This window comes from Cydia strobilella, chromosome 14 (assembly GCF_947568885.1).
Source record: "Cydia strobilella chromosome 14, ilCydStro3.1, whole genome shotgun sequence".
Classification (NCBI taxonomy): domain Eukaryota; kingdom Metazoa; phylum Arthropoda; class Insecta; order Lepidoptera; family Tortricidae; genus Cydia; species Cydia strobilella.
In genome coordinates, this window is record NC_086054.1 from 1365944 (window position 1) to 1387709 (window position 21766).

General features: G+C 36.4%; 2 protein-coding genes across 3 annotated transcripts in view; one reads left to right on the forward strand and one right to left on the reverse strand.

Moving 5' to 3' along the window:
* The window catches only part of LOC134747409 (neurobeachin-like), a 951208-nt gene that overhangs the window by 874540 nt on the left and 54902 nt on the right, over nt 1–21766 (forward strand). The gene's annotated exons all lie outside the window — the stretch shown is intronic.
* Nucleotides 1–21766, reverse strand: part of LOC134747033 (facilitated trehalose transporter Tret1-2 homolog) — a 37029-nt gene that overhangs the window by 6017 nt on the left and 9246 nt on the right. For both annotated transcript variants that reach the window (XM_063681588.1, XM_063681589.1), the window contains exons 2-3: nt 19682–19814; nt 2351–2480 (exon numbers count right to left, since the gene is read on the reverse strand). In XM_063681588.1, the coding sequence (XP_063537658.1) occupies nt 2351–2480; nt 19682–19814 (263 nt within the window). The remainder of the gene's footprint in view (nt 1–2350; nt 2481–19681; nt 19815–21766) is intronic.

Sequence of the window (21766 nt, forward strand, 5' to 3'; positions counted from 1 at the left end):
CAATGATTCTTTTACTTTTCGAGCTGTACGGCTGTGGAACAGCCTGCCGTTAGATATCAGGTGCGCAAAAACTCTTCAAAGTTTTAAAACCTTACTTAAAAATCATTACTTATCTCTTCCTTAATGTGCTGCTGTGTATATATTGTGTATGTATGTGTATATATATATATATATATATATATATATATATATATATATTTATATATTTATTTGTGTTATATTATTTATTTATTTATCTAAAATTTACTATATGTACTGTCTGATTATTTACACTAATTATTTCGTGCACTACCTGTTTATAAAAACTTTTGTTCTTCATATCCTGCTACCCTAAGGTTGTCTGGAAGAGATCGCTCACAGCGATAAGACCGCCTGTTGCTACCATTATTTACATTATAAATCTGTTTTAAAAATTTTGTTTCTTTGTGGTGCAATAAAGAATATTTATTGTTATTATTATTATTAAATACAATGCCGCGCGACGCTGTGCGGCGTAAGCGCCATCGACAATAAGGTCCCTTTTCATAGAAAATGCCCCAATTGTAGCTAGTAAACAGTTAAACACCGCTATCAGTTTGCACTAGAACTCGCAAATGTTGACTTTTCCGTTCTGAATTTCACAACAGTTAGAAAGTAGTAAGATTAAGATTAGGTTGGTCAAGTGCATTTGTTATCTACAAGTGTTTACTAAAAAAAACTAAACCGATATATGACAGATGCATGTCATTTATTACTATAATCTGGCGCGATGTCTTTTATTACGCTAAAACTTAGTCATTTTTGTCCCAAATTGATAAACGGATAAGCGATAAGTGATAAAACGCGAGTGATAAATATCTGTGTCGTTTATCGTTTAACTTGATCAGTAGTGTCGACCGTGAAATAAACTTTCCGCGGTTAAATAAAACCGTGTGAGTTATTAATAGTCTAGCATACAATGCGATCATTGAGATGATATTTATACAAAACAGACACACACACACACACACGCGATGTATATGGGGAACGGCATGTGTTGTGTGTGTTTATTTAATTGTATACTCGAGGGAAATTTGGCACGAAGCGCGGCGCCGAAATAAACCTATCGATCTAAAGCGAATTAGTTCATTCACTATTTTTTGTATATTGTGTGGAGTTGTGGAAAACTGTTTTGTCTAAATTATTTGGGTATTCTATATTACCACATATTAACAGTAACGGATTGGTTAACATTAAAAGTGTCTCTACATAACTGATCTGTATACATAACTGATCGACCCTAGTTAAAATAGATTTCACTGGTTCAAATCCACAAGGTCCTAAATATAAGTTTTCGGATATTTTGAACGAGTTAGTAGTTATTGATAAAAAACATAAAACAATTGAAATGTACTTATCTCGAAGTTATACGGCAAAGCAATTCACGATCGTGTGTATCGGTACCAGGACTTCCGGTTCGAGCGCCATCTTGATAGTTAGCATCGTGATTAATTACTTTGTTTTTTGCTTATTAATATTGTTTAAAGTGTAATATCGATAGCTTATTATACAGTAAACTAATGTGGTAGTGTGCAGTGAATGGAGAATTAATTTTGAAGCGCGTTTAACCACCATCTTGGAGTCAACGGCCGGTTGTCCACGTGCTTCTTGTAGTCTAGCTATCGATTTACAAGAGCTATCACCGTACACTGTCTTGTACAACCGTACAATTTTTGTCGTTTGTAAACCTCTCAATACCTTGATACTGGCGAAATAGTCCCACTGGGCTGAAGCCATAATTTTAAAAGAAGAAGAAGTATCGGTACCAATATCTCATTAAAAATATAATGAGGGTTTGCATTTAGATCATAAATTTTTTTTTAGGTTTGGCATACCAATTTTGTCAACCAAACAAGGCTGCAAATTTGGAAAACGTAGGCGCTAAGGTTCGATGTCTTGCCCCCCTTTTTAGGGTTCCGTACCCAAAGAGTAAAAACGGGACCCTATTACTAAGACTCCGCTATCTGTCTGTCTGTCTGTCCGTCTGTATGTCCGTCTGTCACCAGGCTGTATCTCACGAACCTAGCTATCACGGTTCGTGAGATACAGTTGAAATTTTCACAGATGATTATTTCTGTTGCCGCTATAACAACAGATACTAAAAACAGAATAAAATGAATATTTAATTGGGGCTCCCATACAACAAACGTGATTTTTTTGCCGTTTTTTTGCGTAATGGTACGGAACCCTTCGCTTCGCTCGCTTAGCCAGCCCGACTCGCACTTGGCCGGTGTTTTTCTACTGACAAATTGGTTGGCCAGGCCATAAATTTTGTTAAGCCTTAGTTTCACTGTTCAGACGTTAAATTCCATAAATAAAATGTTAGACTCACCAATCCATGAGCTTTGCTCATATGTGATGTTAGGATGTTCGTGTGTGTACTGGGGCAGCAGAACCGCAGAGAAGCCTTGGCAGAACCCCACCGATATGTTGATGGACTGCGCCGCCAGTGCCGCCAATACCTGTAACGTTATGATCGCCTTGTTGATTATCTCAAGCTATAGGAGTATTTCGAGACGGGAAAGGACATTGATGGAACAATAAACCATGTTAACTTCTGCAAGCCAATTTACTATTTTTCTTCGGTACACGGACGATTTTTTGTATAACCCCTCTTGAAAAACCCGTTCAATCTTATCCCAATGCACCCTTTCAGTTTTTTTTTCATCAAATATTTCGTTCACAACTTCTCAGCACCTCATTGCTGTGAGGTATTCAAACCTTGACCTCCGACTTTGTCATGACTAGTCTAAAAACCGCAAAATTATTTTACCATTGACATTGAAAGGTTAAGAAACCAAACAGACCGTTTTTCATGAAAAACTGACAATACAATTGTCGCGTTCACAGTTTGTCGCACATCGACAAACGGTAATAGTCGCTAACGACAGATAAATGGCAGAGCATCCGCGAATTACACGGAAATTATCCTATCAACCGTTTTTCTATTTTGCACCGCCTAAATACCAATTACAGTAGGAGAGCAGAATTCCCTTATCGTTCTTATTTATAAAAAAAAGTCACCAACATTATATATATATATATATATATATATATATATATATACAGTGAACAGTATAGTACATTTTTTAAATGTAGTAGATACTGTAGATAGTAATAAATTCTTTATTGTACAAAAACACATAACAAGAGTAACTTTTAATTAGGAAAAAGGAATTTAGTAAAAAGTGTATTTTTATTTTATCAAAAATATAATAAATTGTTTTCATAATACCTATTTCAAGTTGCATATTATCGATAACGCAATATCGACAAAATCACACCACTAGGTCACGACGCCCAACGCCCAACATTTCTAACATTCCTCATCTGCACGGAATTCGCGCAAACTGTACTGTATAACAATAAAATAAAGTATGTAACACGATACCAAGCCAGCTATGTAATAGAGTACTAGTATTCTTCTAACTAATCTAATCAAGATAATCATTAATGACATTAATAATAAACCAACATGGCTACCGACTTGTTATGTTTCTACTTAAGTACGGTACGTAGCTCGTTTGTTTTTATACTCGTAGCGTTCGGCGTAGAGGATCGTAGCCGTAGAATTGGTTTGTAACCAAATATGTTCTACACTACACACATTTGGATATACACATTATACACCGTGTTTTTATTAAATTCCGTTAACTTCGGGGTATGGTAAAGTATAATGGCATAGTTAATTAAAAAAAAACTTTTTTTTCTATTTTTTTTTTCATAAAAAGTAATTAAATGTTGCACAGCGTTGTTGTAACACGGGCATTGTATTTAACTCAACCAAACAACAATATAATGGGGTTGACAACTGTCAAAGGTTTGCAGAGATGGCGCCATCATAGCTTGCCCCTTTTTCTATGAGATTTGGCTTAAAGGGCTGGCATCCAGGGCATTTAAAAAACAAAAAATTGACACAATGTAGGGATTGACAGGGCAAGCTATGCTGGCGCCATCTGCTAATTATTTCGACCGGCCAACCCCATTTCGAACATCGATCGTCCGAGATAGTACTTAAGTTTAGTAGCAAATGTATGAACTCGTACTACACTAATCAATATGTAAAAAGGCCCTAAGGCAAGAGTACACGCTCGTAGGGACCTTATCAGACAAAAAGTTGTTGATTCTCTCCGAAATAGAGTTAATTAGAATACCGGTGTCTTTGATCAAGTTACTTGATTTAAGCTCAGGAATGCACCCTTAAAATTAACGAAAAAAAAACACGATATAAAAACGATTTCCCATACAATGTTTTTTATTGGTTCGTCCATTTGTATAGCAACACGTCGACAAACCAATAAAAAACATTGTATGGAAAATCGTTTTTGTAATCTAATGGTCAATGCCTCGCTAATAATGGCTAATGATTCTCATTAAATGCAAGCATTCATAATATATATATCTATATCAACACAAATTCCAAATACTGAATGGGACAAAAATAAAATTGAAATAAAAATCTTGGACGATCGTTTGAATATTTTACGTACTTCGGCCATGTGTTTGGGCAATAGTATCAACGTTAAGATAATTACACGGTGGACGTTTCGTTCGACACTTTCGACTAGTTTCGACAGAGGTGAATGTTTAAAAACAGAGTCATTTCGATTTCCTTTGTCTATTTTTACGCGCCGCCCACGCGAAACGTGAGCGCGAAACATCGCGCGAGAGTCACACAAAAACACGTGGCATTAGTCTAGTGTGAAAAATAACTGCTGTGCCAAAAAGAAAATATCTGTGTTATGTGCCTTATAATTAAACTCTTCAATATTTGACAATCGATTTACAAAAAGTATGGATGGTATAGAAAGGATGCCAATCTCATATGGCAGAATTGTTGCAAAAGTGACCGCTTTCAGCTTTAAATAATAGTTCCTAATCTCTCCGGTGGCGCTAGTTAGGCTCTGGGACATGAGTATAACATGAACCATATAAGGCAACAAATAACCCGACCAAATTACGTAGGTTGGTTTTGGTAGTATTTGGTTGTATGGTGGCGCCGCCTAATTACTGTTTTTTGATGGACACTTTTCATACATAGAGATTTGGCTCCTTTATATAGTCTCCATGACAAAAAGCATAAGCCACCACTATATAAATACTCCGTTTTGTTTTTATTGATGAAAAAAGTAACTACTCACTACTCTTATTGGAACTGACATAACTACAGTCTGCTTTTTCATAAAGAATTGAGTTAAGATGACAAAAAGTAACTAATCAACTGTACAATTTTTCCATTAAATTACAATTTTATTAGCATTTCTTCGCATGGGAAGCTGTGACAATGGGAAGATGGCCGGCCGCGCACGTGCCAACGTGTGCGTAATGACCACGCTGACAACCCAAATCAAATCATGCTGAGTCGTTTCGCGTTTACTCCTGGTGTTTATGCAGCCCTGGTATTTCATGGAGAAATTTTATGGAAAAAGGAGCACATTTATGTTTTTTTTTTTTGTAAATGACTACTTAAAAAACTGTCATCTGTCAACGTAGAATCACACTTAGGATTCGCTTTATTAAATCACTCGAGTACGTTTAGGTACTCTATGCGTTTATGCTGAAGAAACTTACTGAAAGTTGAAAGTGCAACTTTTAATAGAAAATAATTAGGTAATTTTATATTAAAGGAAAAAATTTAAAAAACTTACGCTTCCGGCAGGACTTGAACCCGCAACCTCCGCAATCCGTGTTATTTTTTCCATTTTTTCCTTTAATATAGTTTGGAGTATTGCTCGCAGACGTATCTGCGTGTTATTTAAAAAAAACCGAGCCAAGTGCGAGTCGGACTCGCGTACCGAGGGTTCCGTACTTTTTAGTATTTGTTGTTATAGCGGCAACAGAAATACATCATCTGTGAAAATTTAAACTGTCTAGCTATAACGGTTCATGAGATATAGCCTGGTGACAGACAGACGGACAGATGGACAGCGGAGTCTTAGTAATAGGGTCCCGTTTTTACCCTTTGGGTTCGGAACCCTAAAAAATTAATCATTAATTTATCTCGCAATCAAGCAAATAATCTTTAAGCTTTATACATGTCAGAATTTAAAATCTAAAACAAACACGTACATAAAAGACAAATAAATACAAACAAAGACTAAATCTAACTCTTAAAATAATCACATTCACATTCTCACTAAACAGGATCTTGATAGTCACTTTCAGTTATTTTTAAAACATTTAAGAACAAATAGTAAAAGTTACATAAGAATTAATTATCGTGATGATGTCATTATAACCAACAGTTTGCACTTCATATCATTCATGTGTTTTTCTTAATGAGTTCGCAGCAATTAAATGAATACGAGTGGGTCGGTAAAGCTGAGTAACGGTTTATAAGCGCGCGCGCAGGCGGAACGGGTGCTGTAAACAGTTAAACACTATTTATGTCGTCTGATTGCCGGATGCGCTGTAAATGCGCGGAAAATTTTCAAAATGGCGGGGTTGGGCGAGAAGACGTTGGAATCTTTCATGTTTCATTTTATGGTTAGTGATTTCGAGAAGATACATCACTGAAATTTCAAGTAAAATGTCTGTAATAAACTGAAATTGAATAATGTTTTAGTTGTGAGGGTAGCTATCGAATCCCGTGCTGCTAATCGAAAATGCAAATATCCAAAATTAGTAAAAGTAAAGTGACACAGCAGTTTCAAATGTAGAAATATCATTAAGATGGTATAAAGTCATACAAATAAAAGTAACTTTAAGTCATAGAAAGAATAGGATATACACGATAACGGTACGAGTGGTCACATGAAGAGTCTTTTATCGTTTTCGTTTTAATTGACTAATAGAGACTCCTGAAAAATGCTTCGTATTCAATACTTTCAGTATTCATGAAATAAAACTATGAAAACGGATTATATCGCGTATATTGAATTTATAATACATCCCGACGTTTCGAACTCTTTACAGCGTTCGTGGTCAACGGGTGACGGGTGACCACGAACGCTGTAAAGAGTTCGAAACGTCGGGATGTATTATAAATTCAATATACGCGATATAATCCGTTTTCATAGTTTTATTTCATGAGTAACTTTCAGTATTCTTCACGAATTGCCCAGTCCGCATAAACACAGAGTAGCTAAATGCAAACTCAATTTAACTGCATCAACAAAGTGACTCCTAAGCTAAAGCACAAGTTTTCAGTTTTTTTTTGTGCTCCATAACAGTTTTGAATGATTCACTGTTAGTTTCACTAGACTTACAAACTACACACAAATACAAAAGGCAATCACGGTCTATATATATATATATATATATATATATTTATGATGAATAGGCAGGCGTTTGACCACGATCCCACCTGATGGTAAGTGATGATGCGGTCTACGGTGGAGCACGCTTACCTACCTTTACCTATGAGATACCTATTAACTCTTGCCTTGAAGAGCCCCAGATTGTACTCATGCGGGAACACAGACTCGGACAGGGCGTTTCACTCCTTGGCAGTTCGCATAAAAAATGTGGAAGCAAAACGCTTCGTGCGTATTTTTGGAGTTCCTACCATGAAGCGATGCCGGAGTACCGTTTGTCTTGTAGTCCGATGGTAAAAATCCCGGTCAATATAAGTAAAGTACTCCATAAATTACCTACACTAAAAATTATGAATGTTTCATGATCTTAAAGCCATATAAATTTTGTAGTACCTGTATATACTAAGTGTTATCAAGGCTATATACCGGACAAAGGCATCGCGAATTTTAGTTAACGAGCCGCAGTTAATGGTTGTGATGTAATTAACTCCGTCAATCGATAAGGGCCCGATTTACGACTTACGACACGTTCTCACTGCAAATGAGCGCAGTGCAGCAAACAATGTAAATCATTTGGCGTTTATCAAAAGTATCAAAACGTTATCGTTTCGTTAAAATGATTTCGAAAGATGATGAATAATTTACCAAAATCTTCGTATAGACTAAAGGTTAATGCTATGGGTCGACGAACTTTTAAGACGAGCTAAACGCAGTAGAAATTATCTTTTTCGTAAACTTCGAAGCGCGAGAAGTTTTGATTTGGTCTGGCTGATTTAATACCCTACCTACATATATGCTATTTTTTGTTGTCTTAATAAAAGAGAGCTTTAAACCAAAGCCTTCAAACCTTCAAGAAAAGAGCGTATTCCCATCTTAAAGGCCGGCATGTCCATGGGCGGCGGTAATCGCTTACCATCAGGTGATCCGTCTGCTCGTTTGCCTCCTATCCTAAAAAAAAAACAAAAAAAAAAAAAAAAAAAAAAAAAAACTAATACATGTTGTTTTTAGACCCATTAATCATTAAATGCATAGGATAAGTATAGCATTAGGCAAATAAATTTAAGGCAATTTCATAACAATAGGTTAATATATTATAAAATAAACAATACTTTATCGTTTTAACAATGCATTAGTAGGTCATACTCGTGAAAAAGTGTAAATGGTTTTCTCATAACGTATTTGATACGCTTATAAATAACCCGATAACACGATCAAACGTAAGTTATAGGTACGTAGTTGTAAACAGTACCCTATTACTCATACCCAAACCATTGCTGAATAAGTAGTTGGACGAACTTCTTCTGCCCGCGATTTCGTCTGCATAGAGGGATAATGATGATGATTTATATATGTCTATGATGGGTCTCTATTGTTTGACATAATTAAAAGTCATAATGAATGATCATATTATCAGTAGTCACACACACAGTACACACACAGTCACATTAGGGTAGCTTGCGTCCTAGCGTTTTACAAGTAAAATTGCGCATGATTATACCTAGTCTGTTAAGACAAATACACTGAAGTTTACCTGAGAACTGATTTTAGAAGCAAACGCCATCACTGCACATAATAATATCGCTTTTGCATTACAAACAAATGAACAAAACTGAACCATATGTTGAACCACAGTTTTAACTTCACGCTTGAGTGGCAAATCTAAAAACACTTGTACTGGAGTGGATCCTTAGCTTAGAGATTTTTCGCACGGCAAGAACGGCAAAGCACACACTTCGGCATTCGTCATTCCTGCGTTCTCTCGCTCTTATATCTGACCGAACTAACGTGCTAGTAGCTACTCGTTTGATCGTATTTAATATCGCGATTGTCTCGAATCTTTCGATACAGATTCTAGATCTGCCATTCTCAACGTGTGCTCGCGGAGCCCGCAGATTTTCCTCTGGTACTTCGCCGAACAATTGGTCTGAAGTTCATTTCTAAATAAAATATAAACTGAGTATTTTCTGTGACAATACCACCATAAACATCGTATTTTTATAGTTTGATGTTGCCAGATTATGTGACTAGATTTTCACATCGTCCGATCCGATATCGGATGTCGGATACGACTACAATAATGCAACAAGTAAAAAAGTGCCTTTTATTTTTTTTACATTTTTGTTTGTTCAAAAAGCGTGTATGCAAACATAAAAGGACTTACAAGGCATTTTCTAGCAGCTATTTTCCTCCAAACGTCATCCGTTATCCGATAACGGATCGGACAATGTGAGAACGCTCTAATACTGCTGCAAAAAATAGTTTCTACTTTTATACCTATCAGTTGTTATTGAAGAAAGATCTACGGAAGCGGAAATGCGGCTGCATTTCTGAATGATACGGGTATGTCAATATGACATGCTTTATTCTAGACCTACTTCATATTTACTTGGCCTGTCAATAGACATCCTTGATTGCGAAATGTTTTTAATGTTCTAGTCATTAGAATTGTTAAGAATATGAGCGATTAAGTGGTAATTCTAAAAACAAATTAAATTATTTTCTATGAAACTATTCTAATTTGTGTTTTTTCAAGTAGACACACTACTATTTAAACTATAAACTGAAATAAATGTCATGTACGAAGGAAAAAATGATCAGAGCCCCCAGTGACCAGAGCTGAAATCGAGCCAGCGTACCCCGTTAACCGGACAGGTGCCTGAACCGCTCGGCTATCCGGTCACGGTGGCATGGGTCGAAATTTCTAAGTACATGACAATTTCCCGAAGGCTTGTGGCGCCCTAGCTTGTGTGTGGAGGCTTTGGTCATTTTTTCCTTCGTATATGACATTTATTTGAGTTTAAGTGGTAATTGTCATGTTATCATCTATAACACAAATACATTTATTTCATTACTTTTTTACAGTTGTTCTTAGTTAAAAGGGTTAGGTAGGGAATTGCAATTAGTCCATCTTAGGTATAAATGTACTATTTTCAACCAAAAGGGTACTTATTGTCGCTTGTCAGTAAGGCGCTATTTCCATATAGCTTCAATTAGAAATCAACCTAATCAACGAGCGACAATGTGGTACCTTTTGGTTGAAAACGTCACAAATAAAGAGTAAGTAGGTAAGTATTTATCTAAACATTGTGCAACAATTTTATTGTGTAATGAAAAAGGTATACGGGTACAGCTTGCCGGATTTAAACCCGCCCTTGGTCAGCTAATTGGAAGGAGATTATATAAGTAAGAAATTATGCAATTAACATACAAAAATAACATTAGAATGTAACAATAGTTTTCTTACGGGGTACTTAATACAAGAACAGAATAGCATATGATTCGTGTAGTTGATATTTACCTAAAACTTTATGAACGCATCCCTCACGGAGCTGATGGTCACGTGTATATCCTCGAACTCCTTTTGTTGATTCATGTACAACTTTTTAAGTCTAGATTTAAGCTGCTCTTTGGAGAACTAAACGTCTATTCGACCTCTTCCAGTAATGAATGATGTCATAAACGCCGAGCAGGTATTTTTTCTGCTTTATCATGTGACATTTCAAATTATCAGCCAGCAAATTGGTTTTATAGATGTTTGGTCATATGTTGATCAGAACATTAAGGATTTTTTTTGACGACCGTTTTATCTAGTAGATACCTAGTGCTAAACTGTCCTAGGTGCGAAACTGATGGTCCTGGGTTCAAATCAAAACGAGTAACTTATATCGGTGACGGGCCCCGATTTCTAAGTCAATAGGTTTAATTATAAAAAAATAATTATATTGCTATACCTATAAGTACCTATGCACTATGCTCTGCTATCAGTACCACTCATAGTACAAACATTGCTTAATTTGGGACAACATTATACTATGACATGTGATGCGATGTGTACCTACCTATTTATTTCCCTTCCCAACCGTCACAAAGCAATTTTCAATAAATGTGTCGCTTCTAAGCAAAAAGTCCTACTTTGTCGCTTGCCATAAGGACGCTTTGACAGGTTATTCGTATAAAGATACAAGCAAATCTCCTCCTTATGGTAAGCGACAAAGTGGGACGTTTGACTAGACTTCGACACAAATAATGTATGTAATTTTAAATAAAACCAAATAAGTACCATACTACATTTTTTTGCAAAACCTATGACTTTTCTAGAATGTAATAGAATGGAAGTACCAGGCGATCATAAGTCGGAAGGATATGACAATGTGGTCGCGGCGCACCTTGACCGTGCCGTTCACCGCCTTCACCTCTGTAAACAAGCTTTACGAGAACTCACACGCTCCACATACACACAATCGATTGACATCATCTAGAATAATCATTATGCGTTACAATCATAGACTATACATAGATTCCGCAGAAGCGATTACGAAGAGAGCTAGGTCAGGTCACACATCGGTGTAATTTTACTATAAAGATGCCATGCCGTGTCAAACGGGTTTACTACCTGTAAGTTCCTAAAATTGGCTCTATGTGGGATGTCTAACGTTTAATAAAATAAAATAAAAATAACGTTTAATAAAATAAAATAAAAATTACATTTATTTTCGGGCAACTAAAGCCCATAGGTAGATACAGAATATGATGTTGGCAATGCAGTTTTCTGTTGTTGTTGTTAATGTCACAGCTGTTGGATGACGAATTTTTAAAATTGGCAACTTTTTTATTAAATGACACACTTGTTTTTAAGAAAGACGCACGCTATTAGGTCACAACTCGTTTTAATAGATAAAATCCCAACGTTGGTTTTTTACTAATTATAAACTCGTTGAAAACGCATAATAAGATAAATAATTTTATTTATCTTATTATGCGCGAAACTTATTTAAGTTTGACCTTATTTATCGCATGATATTTTTATAAGTAGGTATATAATATTTAAAAATATAATTATCATTGGTTTTCCTATCAACACACTAATACTACAACTAACTAAAAAACAGTGTCTATTATAAACATGCAGTTTATGAAATAAAACTATGAAAACGGATTATATCGCGTATATTGAATTTAAAATACATCCTGACGTTTAATCTGTTAATCCGTTTTCAAAGTTTCATTTCACGAGTAACTATCGCGGTAACCGAAGACAATATCATGCAGTTTATATTTATTATTCATTAAATGAAACTGTTACGTAGAATCGGAAGTATTACTCTAAACTGCAGAGGCCATTGAACCGAGCTGTCAATATAAACAGATCTGCGTTAGGCTGAAGGCCGTTCCTATCGTGTAAACAAACCAGGTAGTTTTTATTACCCAATTACGGCGAATCAAACGGATATGTTTGGCCGATGTGTAGTCGCCATTAGATATATCGGATCGGACAAAGTGGTCAAAAATATCTGAACAGAGACTTTTACGTCCTGATAACCTGTTATAATTAATAAATAATAGTGTGGACTCTACCTTTATATTATTCGGTAAATAGCTGACGTGTGCCAATCCAGTTATTAGAAACTGGCAACGCCATTGTGAATATTTCATACATTTTCTAATTAATTTTAAGTTTATTTTTTATTATCTCATACACACCACTCGAACGCACCTATTATATATTTATACCTGGCAACATATATTCCTATCTCCCCACTCCCCTCATTCAACCGCCAGTGCCACCAAAACCTATCACCGCGCGCGAGCTCAAAAATTGGCTCATCTAAATAAACTCAAAATCATGTGAAAAAGTACTCCATGGACATCAGTGCCGCCCTGTGAATTGTGAACTGAATAAAGTTTCATTGTGCCAAAAGAAGAAACTCAAAAACTGGAGTCGGCAGGTCATCAAGTGTCGAAGGTTGGTGTTCCCGTCCTCTCCAGAAACTGTATGTCTTAAACGCCAAGTCTCCAGTAATTTTGCACAACCTATTACACATATACAGTATTCGTTTTTTTTTTGTTGGATACAGTAAAAAGTATTAACACCTCATTTCAATAAAGTATTTTTTTTCCTCTATACATGAGCACAGAATAAGTAATAGTATTATCATACAGAACGGCCACGCACCGCCCCGCCCCGACTCGAATTACCTCGCCCCGCGAAACCAGATTGACGGCTGTTTGCCGGCCGCTCAGTACTATTTTTAAGCAACTTACTCACACTATGACGCATGACGCGTGTACAGACGTGCCGTTCACACATAGAAACGCAAGTGATTTTTGATGTATAGCGTGTCCGCCCTGTGACATGAGTATAAGAAAACTAAAGCTTATATCATGATTATTATCTGTGCAGCAATTGGTGGATTATTATGTCATAGTTATGTATGTAACATAACATTATGAAAAATACAAGCCGTAGTTTCTTATTGGTACATTAAATATCTAATAATTACAATGTGGGTTAAGTGGATACTCAATTGGTGGCTCATAGGTTAAATTATTAAAGTTACCTACCTACCTACTTTCAAATAACAAGATTGCTCTTGTTATATTGTTTCGAGCAGGTGATGGGAGTAGTTATGGAAACATCTTAGTGTGATCATAGAGTAACTTATACTAGAGCCCTACTTTCATAGTAAATTTTGTAACCCCAGTAAATTCACTGCCATCTGTCGACACACTTTAAAACTAAAAATGAAGATTTATAAAAATACGATAGAATGTATTTAAATATAGATAAATGATTTTTTTTATTTGCATTAATTATTTTTATGATTTTGACCCATGTTCTTTCACTGATATGCGTTAAAATTGTTAAATAACAAACGAAACCGTCAACGCCATCTATACGACTGTAGGCCAAAACTAGTAGCGCCCTCTGAAAGAGAATCAAATTTTCTTGATTTTCGAGGCACGTTTTTTCCTTAGACTGTATCCATCTATTACGGAGTTATATCTATCTTTGGTGTGATAGAATAAGAACGTAACAAAACTTCCGTGAGACACAGACATATTTAATATAGTAGCCCTATATTTAATACATACGTGGCGTCATGCAAAAAAAGTTCTTTAACATTATTAGTAGGTACAGGAAATTGATATGTTAACTTATAACACACTTAAAGGGCCGCTGTTGTGACTCGTTGTTTCCGCTTCCGCTCGCCAATTAATAAATGTTCGCCACATTTTACTGGCCGTGAATGCCGTGATTGAACGATAACTGCACGACAATCGGAAAGTCACGGCTAAAGAAAGATTTGCGGCTTTTTAACCGACTATGGCAAAACAAAAGGTTTATGTTTTTAAACAGTATGTATGTGGGGATGTATGTTCATCTGTGCTCTCATAACTTAAAGTACTCATTATAATTTTGACAAATGTGTCATTTGAATAGGGTATTTGGCTCTATTTAAAATAAATTATTTTACACCATGCATGAAATAAAGCACCAGAAGATTAATAGAGAAACGTAGACAGCAGTTATTTTTAGAGTAGGTAATTGGTTGATTGTGACATTTGTGACGTCACATGCTAGTGTTGCATATAAATTCCATAGTAGCAAAATCGTTTTGTCAGTTCGAAAAAAGAAGCTGATTTGACTAGTAGTCAAATTCAGTTCAAACTTAAAATTAGTTAAGGTTAGTGACATCATACAATTACAATACCCTATAGTCGTGATTGTCAGATGGTCTGAGCTGGTTATAGGCTACACATGACGTCACATTCGATTGATTCCAATTATGTTATCGAAGAAACATGGGAAATAGATGAATTTAAATTGTATAACTATAATTAGTCACAAAATTACATACAATCGGAATATAGTGTACTACGTAGCACAGAACTCGCAGTATAGCAATAAATAGTTTTATTAACAGATATAATTTTTATGTTAATCAAAAAAGTTACGCAACACGATGTAAGTAAACGTAAACAATCATAACGTCGCAAATGTTGATCGATATACATAATTATGATCTTATAATAGAATAGTTTTTATTCATAAACACACAGACAATATACATACATAAAAATAACAGTGAAAATAAAGTGTCACGAATTGGCCCCATCTCAGCATGTTGCTGGACTTGCTGGCGACTTCCAGCGCTGATCTTCCGATTCGCCGATATTCGTTTTATTGTATTAGGTACATATTTGCCATATTTTGCTATGAGCCCAAATGAGCCGTATGAACCGTATGAAGATATGAGACCTTATCGCATGCTGCCTGTTATATGTTCACTTGAACACCAAAATGTTCAAAGGATACTTAACTTTATTATTTTTAATTAAGATCTAATCTCCAATAACCTGAAATTCTGAGATGTGACCGTTTAGCAGGCAGCATACGTTATGCGCACAAAGATCTGTTTTAATTTTAACACCATGTTCTTAATTCCCGGAAATTAAATGATAACTAAGTGTGCTTGAATTTGTCCCTGTTCGAGTTCTCTGAATTTGAGTGCAAAAGCATTATTGTGCAATATCAAAAAATGTTGCATATATCACCCAATAAGTATTCATTACAATTACAATTATTTATTAATAAATTACAATTTTACACGTAGTAATTACATTACAATACTTTTCTAAATTGACATCATTTTTCATATCCTTACATTAAATTGTAAAAATTACAAATATTACAATGCATTCAATGACTATTCATTTATTAGATTTTTTTATATATATTTATATACATCTTATTAATATTTATATGTCACTCCCTAAGGCCTTGGCAGAATAACAGCGTTGGAATTTGCCTCGCTTGCAAATTGCAACAATATGCTGAGACAGGGCCTCTTCCCTACTGAACACATTGCTGGACCCGTGTGTAATTTTTATGTTTTTTATGTGTAAATCATTTTTTTTTTTTGTTTTTTTTTTCTGTTTTTGTTTTTGCTATTATTTTTATATTCCCTTTTTTAAACATCTTTTTTTCTTTCATTGTATTGTCCTGTGTATGTGTGCTTTATGGAATAAATGTCCTTCTTCTTCTTCTTCTTCTTCTTCTTCAATCAGCCTAAAGTTTAATTTATATGAAAAATAAAGTAGTTCTCGCGACTCTGCCTATCGGGTACTGCAGTTACGACGTAGATCGGTATTGCAGTGCGATAATACCTAAGTAGAAACGTGAGTATGAGTCTAATTATCGCTGAGTATCTTCCTGTGATAATTGGTGGAAAATTACGTAACTATTGCAATCTTTTCTTACGATGCAGAAAGTGCAGAAATGCATGTATATTTTGAATGATTTGCGAACTTGCGACAGGAAATGATTTGAACAAATTTTAGTTTGGTCGATGACCTATATTTTTTAGGGTTCCGTACCCAAAGGGTAAAAACGGGACCCTATTACTAAGACTCCGCTGTCCGTCTGTCCGTCCGTCTGTCCGTCTGTCCGTCTGTCTGTCTGTCACCAGGCTGTATCTCGTGATCTGTGATAGCTAGACAGCTGAAATTTTCACGGATAATGTATTTCGGTTGCCGCTATAACAACAAATACTAAAAACAGAATAAAATAGAGATTTAGGTGGGGCTCCCATACAACAAACGTGATTTTTTACCGAAGTTAAGCAACGTCGGGCGGGGTCAGTACTTGGACGAGTGACCGTTTTTATAGTTAATGGTACGGAACCCTTCGTGTGTGAGTCCGACTCGCACTTGGCCGGTTTTTTATTTCTCATGCTCTGAAAGTGGGTCGTTGTTGTTATAGAAAGTGTGCAGAAAATGATACGTTTCTACTCTCTAGAGTAGAAAGCTCTAGCACTCTACTTTCTAAGTACATACATTTCTTCTTTGTTTTTACGATAAGCAATAAAAAAATTGGTTTTAAATGGATTTCTTGTACAATTTCCAGTCTGATAATTAACTCTCCATTCAACGATATTTATTATTATTATTTATTTAAATAATACTACTGAAGTTTATACATCGCCGTGTTTTTTGTTTAAATGCACATGTATTTTACTTTCCTCGTATTCGAAATGTAGTGTTTAACTCGGGTGAAAGGCACCATTTCAGTCTCAGACTATTAGCATTCTCACTGCGCTCGAGCGCTAAACTACCTCGGACGGAATGGGTGCCTTTCATCTCTTGGTTAACAATCTACTATTTGTTTTCAGTAGCTTGTTGTGCATTGACCTTATGAGGGCAAAGATCTGTTTGTAACGTAACTACATTACCTAATCTGCTCTCATTTATTAATAATCTAAAAAAAACTAATTTTATTCTTGGCGTTAATTCTTGGGATATTTCAAAGGCGTTAAGACATCATGGTCTTAGTTTTAGGCCTAATTTTGTAGTTTTACGATTCCTATGCACAACGAAACCAGACCAGGGTCAAATGACATCGGCGTAGGTCACTGTAAATTACGGCATTCAACTTGAACCTCACACGGTCATCACGCGGAAGGTCATCATTCACAAAAGCTGGTCAATAGCTCGCGGTCACTGAACTTAGGTGCTCCAGTACTAATAGGGGATATTACTGCAATGTTCTGCCACCAGAGTGCAGCACTAGCTTTTTAGTAAACCATAGAGTAACATATACATACTGTACCTTTCGTTTTTGACAAGTTTTCAGAGATAATAAAATATGACATTGATGAATCAAGGCGGTTTGTTTATAGAGGACTTACCGGGAAACGCGAATCCGAAATTTCGTACCTGCCTCTTTATCGCTCGAACATGCAAGAGTGACAGACATGTTAGATAACGAAATATAGATAGACCCTCAGATTGTGGTAATGGCGCCACCTACCCAGAGTTTCGCGTAATACTCCCTATTTAGTATGCGTTTCCGACGCGTCGGAGTTCATCTAAGTGCTACGTCAATTATGGAGCTTATAGTTCAGTGATCAGTTAGTATATTTCAGTTGCTTCCAACGACCTGTATTCATGCATATTAAAAATCTCCACAAACATTTCATATGAACATACTAACATGTTCTTGATCTTGAATGCTATGATCGCACAAGGAAGGTCGAGCTTTGTCATTATTATATATTAGATTTCCGAATGTTAACTAAAAAGCCCTTCCGATCATTCTGACATGTGAATGAAGACCCAAGTGTCCCACTGTTGGGCAGATGGCACTAATCTCATGATAACAGATCACCATAAAACTGACCAGGCCCACATGACGTTTGCGTAGATATAATTGCGGCATTCAACTTGAACGCTGTGATCGCTCATCGAGGGGAAGGTCGAGCTTCATGATCATGTATGTAGTTAGATTTTTTTACCTTTTCGAGTGTTATGTTTACTAAAGACCTCTCTTCCTATTCCTACCATTCGGACATGTGAAAAAAAAAACAAATCTCACTATTGGGCAGCGGATCACCTGATAACTGATCACCATAAAACTGACCAGGGCCACATGACGTTTGCGTAGATATAATTGCGGCATTCAACTTGAACGCGGTGACCGCCGGTCGTGAGAAGGCCGCAACTCATTATACTTGTTAGCGCCGTTACCAAACAGATACCCACATGCTGACGTTATACCTATATATGTGTTTGTAATGTCCCTTTATAAAATGAATTTTTGTAACATAATGATACAAAACAGACTTTAAAAAGGGTAGATGCTAAACCTCTAAAATTACTTATGACGGACTAAATAGAGTAGATAGCCTCTACTTCAACTTCATCCCCGTAAGTCTAAATAAACTTTCAACTCTATTTTTACCCCTTTAGCCGTTGATTTACCAAAAATCCTCTCTTAGTGAACATTTCAAGAATATATGTTTACAATTTTAAGTAAGTACCTACCTTCTTTAAATGATTCCTTGTCAGTAGATTTGATTTGCATTTATATTTGCTAAAGAGATACAGTCATTCGTTTGTTAAGAGTCTGACCAAGCTGAGTGTACAGATTTTTCAATGACGTGTGTCCACACCATGAACTAAAAATATCTATGAAAATATGACATGTACTGAGCCACCATCACACTTTGTCACGTCAAAGTCAGTGCTGAATTACTTTAGACGGATTCTAAACGCATTATACAACCTTGATCTCCTAATTAGATCTCTTATGTGATACAATCTATTGCACAACCCTACGTAAGGACCATTACGACCAATTGTCATCCATTTCGTTGATCGCTGAAGTTTCTGACGTCAGCATCCTTGGGTTTACTCCGATATGCATTTACTCTACACATTTACTACAGTCAGATATGCCATGCTATTGAATATGTGTTTTTTATAAACCTCTGTCAAATCTAGTCGTTTGTCTACTTTTGTCCCTATCGGTAATTTTGACATTCGTGTTAGAGAGCGTCAAAATTTAACAGAGGTTCGTCGAGTTTTACGTATATGTAGGTCGTTGTACTACTTTAGATGCGAAATCTTTGTACTAGGATGGAATGCTATGGGTGGTTACAGTATTTTTTAGAGTTATTTATTGCCCTATGTAATTAAAAACTGACGCGTTATATCTGTTCAAATACATATAGACAGTTGCAGTGATTAACACTTGCTTAACTGTTGAAGACGACTGGTCTCCGGTTGACGCCATGCGTTCAGCAACGCATTCTGCAGAAACCCATACAACTGAAAAGCCTGCTTACCATATAGAGGTCGCCATACCGCCACACCTTCCAGCAGCTCTTGATGGTAGCGAGCATGGTGCGCGTGCGCCCCGTGCCGCACGCAGCGCACGCCCCGCACGCCCCGCACGCGCCCCGCGCGAAACGCGCGCTCCTGCAAAAGAAACTATAGTTAAACTCAAAGTTAGGGAAACTTTTGTTTCTATCGGCGCTGGCGCATCTAGCGCTAAACCTTAAGAAGACCCACTACCTGGTCTTCAATTTATCAGGTCGCAGCACGAGGCCGCTTGCTGTTTCCGTAAATGGAACTGCTCTAGACCAATTAAGTAGCACCGGTTTCCTAGGGTTCGAAATTGACACCTGTCTAAAGTGGGACCATCATGTTAGCAGACTCAGCGGAAGAATCGGCAGTGCGTGCTTTGCATTAGGACGAGTAACTAGGTTGGTGTCGGATGAGGTCGCGCGCTCGTGCTATTTTGCCACGGTGCACTCACTAATCCAGTACGGTACGGAGCTATGGGGACGCTGTGCCGAGTGGGAAAGGGTATTCTGTCTCCAGAAGGGTATTCGGTCCTTCGAGCCACTCGGGTCTTGCACAACACTCCTGCACGACCCTATTTTAAAAAACTGGGGATACTGACTTTACCAGCAATAGTCATCTTGCAGGTGGCTGTGTATGTGAGGTCAAACTTAACAGCCTACAAAACGAATAGCATGGTACACAATTACAACACGCGTAACGCCCACAAGCTCGTCGGCGTGGGCTGTAAAATGGCCAAGTCGGCCAAGCTCACCCACATCATGGAGCCCGCTGTCTATAACAAGCTGCCCGACAGCATCACCAGCGCCCAGAGCTTGGGCAGTTTTAAATGTCGCCTCAAACGCTGGCTTGTTGAGCATCCGTTTTATGACTATGACGAGTACCTAAACTCAAACTCAAACTCAAAAATTATTTATTTCAAGTAGGCTTAAAAATAAGCACTTTTGACAAGTCATACAGTCATAATCAAGAGAAAATAAAATATAACAAACATTCACTGAATTAAATAAAATTTTAAACAAATACAATTGCTAAACAATTAATAAATAAATATAGAATTTACATACAAGAAGGGAATAAAATGTCAGACAATTGGTAACAATTAATAAATTAATAGAAAATCAATATCAAAATTACATACAAAAAATGGAATAAAATGTCAGCACAAGAAATAAAACAAACATAAATATCATTCAGTCCCAGGCAGTTTTGTCATTAATGTAATGTTTGGTACTATAATAAGCTTTACAAATTAATTTACTTTTAATGTATGTCTTAAATCTATTCATTGGAAGCTTAGTTATACTACTTGGCAGTTTATTGTAAAACCGTACACAATTACCTTCAAAGGAATTTTTAATTTTTTGCAGCCGTGTGGCTGGCACTGCTAACTTGTCCTTGTTTCTTGTGTTACATTATGTACGTCACAATTTCTCTTAAAATTATTGATATGTTTATGAACATACACAATATTTGCGTAAATGTATTGGCAGTATACAGTTAGTATATTAATATCTTTGAACTTATTTCTGAGCGAATCTCTAACATTCATTTTATAAATTGAACGAATGGCGCGCTTCTGCAGTACAATAATGGAATTGATATCAGCAGCATTACCCCAAAGCAAGACGCCGTATGACATGATACTATGAAAGCATGCATATGCTGCAGAACTGAGTTTACCTGCGAGAATATTTATGTGAGGGCCCCATTGCAGCTTGGAATCTAACGTCAAACCCAGAAATACTGTAGTATTGGTCATTTCCAGTTCCTCATCTTTGATAGTGACAGTCGTTTGTATATTCCTGACATTTGTAGTGACGAACTTTATATATTTGGTTTTCTTCTCGTTCAATAATAGGTTATTGACATTGAACCATTGCACTACTTTTGATATAGCACTGTTTACATGATCGCTCGTATCTTCGTGACGCTTGACTTTAAAAATGAGGGAGGTATCGTCAGCAAACAGTACTATACCATGGTGATCTCTCACTAAGTACGGTAAAATTAATTTCCACAAAAGGGATGTTAACTAGCTAATTCTTTTATTTCTATATTATTAC